Source organism: Stylophora pistillata, chromosome 2 (assembly GCF_964205215.1).
Source record: "Stylophora pistillata chromosome 2, jaStyPist1.2, whole genome shotgun sequence".
Lineage (NCBI taxonomy): Eukaryota > Metazoa > Cnidaria > Anthozoa > Scleractinia > Pocilloporidae > Stylophora > Stylophora pistillata.
In genome coordinates, this window is record NC_142520.1 from 42467520 (window position 1) to 42473094 (window position 5575).

The following is a 5575-nucleotide window of genomic DNA, read 5'->3' on the forward strand; positions in this document are numbered from 1 at the left end:
TTTGGCTTACATTGTGCGCCTAAAAGGAGCGTTAAAGTAAACATGAGTTGATTCCACGCGAGGGTTTTACCTGGAAAAATGCCTGCACACGAGTGACACCGACGTTACCGCGTGTCCCTTTCTGGAAAACATTCGTGTTATGACAAGAAAGGTCAGCTTAAGGGTTTTGGGTTACCCAAACTATGCAATTTTGACGCCGAAAAGTGCCAAAAAGTAATTACAGAAACTTCATCCGCAACACCTTGAACGTGCTGTGGGCGCGAACTGAGATCTTCTCTTACAGTTAATAATTGCCAGGCGGAACTCAGATCCGCCTTAGCCTAATTTGCATAAATTTTTTTGGTGGGCAAAGCTCGTCACGCCGCCTGCCTAAACCGCCCAATAAGCGGTAAAAGTACATTGGTTGTTGAATTTTATCGAGCCTTTTCGCTTTGAATCAGTTTTTGAACCATCCTTGTTCTTTTTTGGGGTAATCCTACGCTGTAACTCAGAGGTGTACGACTAATTTTAATTGCTGTGATTTTACCATGATGTTTTGTTTGAACAGAATATTCTTTGTCACCCGAGCAAGTAACTACACCCTTCAAATATGAAGCCTTTGATGGCAATTAATTTCAACGTTAATCTAACCATATGTATTTAATTAGAGTGCCCAGACCCGTGCGAATGTGAGGTCTTTCAAGAAACTATCATCTTTGGGAGCTGCGATGGGAAAAAACTCTCTTCAGTTCCGTGGAATTTTCCACCAGCCGTAGAAAATTTGTGAGTAAAACTAGAGGAAACAGTTATACATCAATAAAAGATTGTGTAGATCGCTACGCGTTATTTTTAAGTTTATTGTTTCTTGTGCAGTAGTGCTAATTGTGGTAAAGTTTTGTGTGCGCTTTCTTTGTGTCATTACGTAACGTTACGTAGCGTAGCATGTATTTACACCGTAGTGTTCATCGTAGTTTGTGGAGTTTTTCCCGATGTAATTTTGCTCGGTTCTGTGTAGTTTTGTATATTTTGGCTTTCGTTCGCCAGTAGGCAGGATTAGCAACATCGAAATAAAAGTAAGTATTGTATTAGGTAGTTTTCATCGTTGTTTTCGTTGCAGCTTTCCTTCTGTCTTTAGTATAGCTTATATTGTAATAGGTTTTCGTTCGCCGTTTTATTTGCAGCTTTAATCGTGTTGTTTTGTCGTGTCGTGTCGTTTCAACGTGTTAAAAATTATGCTAGCTAGAATTAATCGTCCGTGGCAGTAATATCGTTAGAAATCTGTTCGGCAAATGTATTCAAGTCACGATGACAGTACTTTATGAAGACGCGGTGCACGACAAGCTTCTTTGCCTCTAGAACTCAAGATCAGGCCTTCTCTCGACTGTGACCGTCAAGAAAAGCAAAGACAAGGCCTTGTTGTCAGACGTGCAGAACATTGACCGCGTGAAGGGTAAATTTACGGAGTTTATAGTCGCTTTCGAGAAATTTAAAGAGGCACACATTCTGTACTTGTCGTCCATTCATGATGAGACTTGCATCGCCAGATATCGGGAATCCTTCGATCACGAAGCTGTGCTAAAGGATGACTTTGTTCTAGAGCCAAAGAAGTGCTTCGGTTGAATGTTCAAGTTAACCCAGAAGATTCAGTTAGTGAGGTTGGTTCTTGGTCAGCTTTTGAGTCACCAAGAGTATCCCGAGGTTCTAGTCGTAGTGGTTCACGCAGAAACAGTGTTTCGCATAGGAGCGGTGCCTCATCTCTATCGACGGCGAGAGCAAAGATGGCCACGTCTTAAGCAAGACGAAAGGCGTTTAAGTTTGGAAACGGAGATTGCCATGTCGCAAGCCAGAGAGCAGGCCTTAGCAACTGTAATAGACCCAAAGCCATGGGTGTTCCCTCCTGGTCCGTTGTATTCTGACCCGCGTTTAGCTGATACAAATCAGATTAAAGTGAACCCAAATCCACAGTCAGTTGCAGTAGAGTCTAGGCCGCGGGCAGTTGCTCCAAATTTTGTCATGTCTCAAATCCGCGCGCGCGTGGTTCCGTCACTACCAGTCCCGCAAGTTCATTCAACTTGAACCTGGAAGCACCCGAGTGGAAACAGCGCCCGCCAGCCGTTACCACTGAGAGTGCCCGTTCCGATTTGAATCGCTCGAATGAATTTTCACCAAGCGAAAGAGCGTTCAATGAGATGTTGGAGCTGCACCAGCACCAGAATGTACTGCAGCAACAACAAAATAACATCATGGAGATACTGGTGACACAATAGAGGAAAATTTCACTTCCCCATCCCAGAGTACCTATGTTTGACGGCGAACTGATAGGGTACGGTCCCTTCATTACAGCTTTCGAAAGCATTATTAAGTCCAAGACATCTAGTAGCAGTTAGAGGCTACACTACCTCGAACAGTTTACCAGTGGGGACGTTAAGGAGCTTGTTCAATCCTGCCAGTACCTGTCTCCTGATAAAGGATACCTCGAAGCTCGTCGGCTCATAAAGAAGAAATTTGGAGACGATTTTTGCATCGTGGCTGCGTATGAAAACAAAGCTTTAAGTTGGCCTGAAGTGAGGGCGGAGGATGGGGCCGGACTGAATAGATTCTCTCTTTTCCTTACAAGATGTAAGAACCCCATGTAGGGGAGCGTGCACCTGTCTAAGCTCGAACAGCCAGATGTCATTAGGAGGTTGCCCCTAAAGCTACCTTTCAGTATGAGAATAGGATGGTGTCGTGCAGTCGATGCCATGATGGAGGAAGAGGCTAGATCCGTTAAGTTTCGAGATTTTGTCAAGTTCGTGGATCAGGAAGCTAGAATCAAAACTAATCTTCGTGCTACGTTAATTGAAGCTCCCTAATGGGGCTTTTTAGCCTCAATGTAGTAAGGTTGAGATCGGACGTCAGCATTTTCTCAGGCGCCTCCGGCAGCCGCTTCGGTCCATGTAGCGATCTCACCTTCCCACCCATCCCACCCAGGAGAGGACATCCACCCGGTAAGTAATCTTGTGTGTGGGAAATTAACGTCTCCTACCCCAAACCCTGCACGAGACGGGACCTACGGCTTTACGTCTTATCCGAGAAGACGAAGCAATGTGAGTGAAGCGACTTGCTAAAGGCCACAACGTAGTGCCCCAGCCAAAACTTGAACCCGGGCCGTCCGACCCAGAGTCCAGCGCTCTGACCCCTGGACTACTTACTCACTTCTCTGGTCTACTTACTCACTTCAAATCTTGTCTTTGAAAGGATCGTCGAGGTCTCGAAGCCCAAGTTGGATGGGCGTCACGGTCGTTCACAGAGACGATCTGCAACGAAAAGGCCAGGAGAGCTTAGTTTTGCGGCACAAGTAAGCAGAGGTCAGAATGCACCTGCCAACACTGCCACCCCTTGTGATACACATAGTCCAGTGGAAGAACCATCGTTCTTATATTGCAACACAGCTCACACCTTGGAGAATTGTAGTCAGTCAGTTGCTATCGCCCACGTTCATGAATCGTGTAGCTTGCTGAAGCGTGATGGTTTTTGATTTACAAAGTGGGTAAGCAGCCCCCGAGATGTTCTGGAAAGTATCTCCATGCAGGAGCGCGGCCAAGAAATCAAGAAGCTAGATGAGTTGCCAAATGAGCGCACCCTTGGTGTTCAGTGGAGGATAGAAAATGGCACGTTTGGTTGCGAAGTTAACCTCGAGTACAACCCCCCTCCCCAGTTCGGAGAGGCATATTGCCTGTAGTTGCAAGATTTATGCCGAATAAAATTAACCTGGGATGACGAAGTGCCAGGGGAGTATCGCGAGCACTGGTAAAGATGGCTTTCAGATGTCCCTAAACTGTCGCAGTTTACGATTGTTCGTTGTCTCAAACAAGCCGACTTTACGGAGATTGTGTCTAGTCAGCTTCACCCCTTCTCTGATGCCTCCGAACTTGGTTAGGGATCAGTGTCATATCAACGACTGGAAGATAGATGCGGCAGAACTCATTGCACCATACTCTAAGGGAAGTCCCGCCTGGTGGCACTTAGGCAAGTCACAGTTCCTCGCTTAGAGCTGTCGGCCCCGACAATTTCTGTACGGTTAGACAAGGTTTTGAAGAGAAAGATTGACTTGCCATTAACTGACGACTCAACCTTCTGGACAGACAGTACGTCTGTGTTACGCTATATCAAGAACGAGAACAAAAGGTTCCACACTTAGTGGGAACATGTGAGCCGTCAGCAAAACCCAAGCGACAACCTTTCCAAAGGATTCTCGGCGGAAGCTCTTCCTAATCCTTAGCGTTGGATAAAGGGGCCAGATTTTCTATGGATGACAAAAGAGCTCTGGCCTTCAGACTCTGAGACCATGGGACGCCTTTCGGATTCAGATCCAGAAGTAAAGTTAAGTGTCAAGGTTAACGCGACATTAGTGGCTCAGTCCTTCGCTAGAGTATTTCCAGAGAACATGCTCCGGGTATCGCCTGAAGAAACCTATCGCTTGGTTTCTGCACTATCGCAAAAGTCTGCTGTTGGCTAGTAAAGGCGAAAAGTTAACGAAGTCTAGTCCGACCACGTCAAAAAGGCCAATTACCGTCGAAGAAATGGAGAAGGAAGAATTGGAGATTTTTAAGTGTGTTCAGCGACATCACTTTACTGAAGAGATAAGCTCACTCACCAGATCTGCGAATGAAGGTTTATCGCGCATCAAGAAGAGCAACAACCTTCGCAGATTAGACCCATTTTTGACCGATGGCTTACTGCGCGTTGCTGGGAGACTAAGCCTAGCCTCAATACTATTTGATGCCAAGCACCAGATCATTCTACCAAAGAACGATCACGAATCCAACCTGGTAGTGAAGCACTTACATCATATCTCCGGGCACTCCGGAAAAGAACACGTAATTAGCCTACTACGTGAACGATTGTGGATTGTCAAGGAAGGATCCACTGTCAAAACGGTGTTTTCAAGGTGTGTACGTTGCCGGCGGCGCCAAGACCGTGAATGGGAGCAGAAGATGACCAATCTTCCAGAGGACCGTCTCACCATGGACCAGCCACCTTTTACATCCGTCGGTGTCGATTACTTTGGCCCTTTTATAGTACGGCGCAGACGAAGCCTGGTTAAGAGATACGAAGTCATTTTCACTTGTCTCGCGATTCGAGCCATGCATATTGAAGTTACGCACAGCCTGGATACGAACTCCTTTTTGCTGGGCATAAGACGGTTTACAGCAAGGAGAGGTCAGATCCGGAAGATCCGTTGAGACAACGGAACGAACTTCACCAGTGGCGATAAAGAGCTCCGCGAATCTTTCAAGGCTTGGAACCAGGAGAAGATTCACTGGCAGTTATTGCAGAAGAATATTGAGTGATCTTTCAACCCCCCTCATGGCTCACATTTTGGCGGTGTATGGGAGCGCTGCATTCGCACCACGCGAAAAACTCTGCAAGCCCTCCTCCGAGAGCAAATCACTAACGATGAGAGTCTCGCGACCTTGATGTGCGAAGTTGAAAGCATTATGAATAGTCGTCCAATTACAACAGTTTCCAGTGACCCGCTGCGCTCCGAGCCTCCAGTACCCCCAGGTTTGTTCTGTAAAGAAGATCTGTTGTCCCGTCGAAGGTCGAAACAGAT

At 46.4% G+C, this 5575-nt stretch overlaps 1 protein-coding gene across 1 annotated transcript; it reads left to right on the top strand.

Moving 5' to 3' along the window:
• Positions 1-4541: 4541 nt before the first annotated feature.
• LOC148739610 (uncharacterized) lies at positions 4542-5204 on the top strand. The gene has a single exon (XM_088749513.1). It carries the CDS (start codon positions 4542-4544, stop codon positions 5202-5204), a length of 663 nt encoding a protein of 220 aa, XP_088605639.1.
• Positions 5205-5575: the final 371 nt, after the last annotated feature.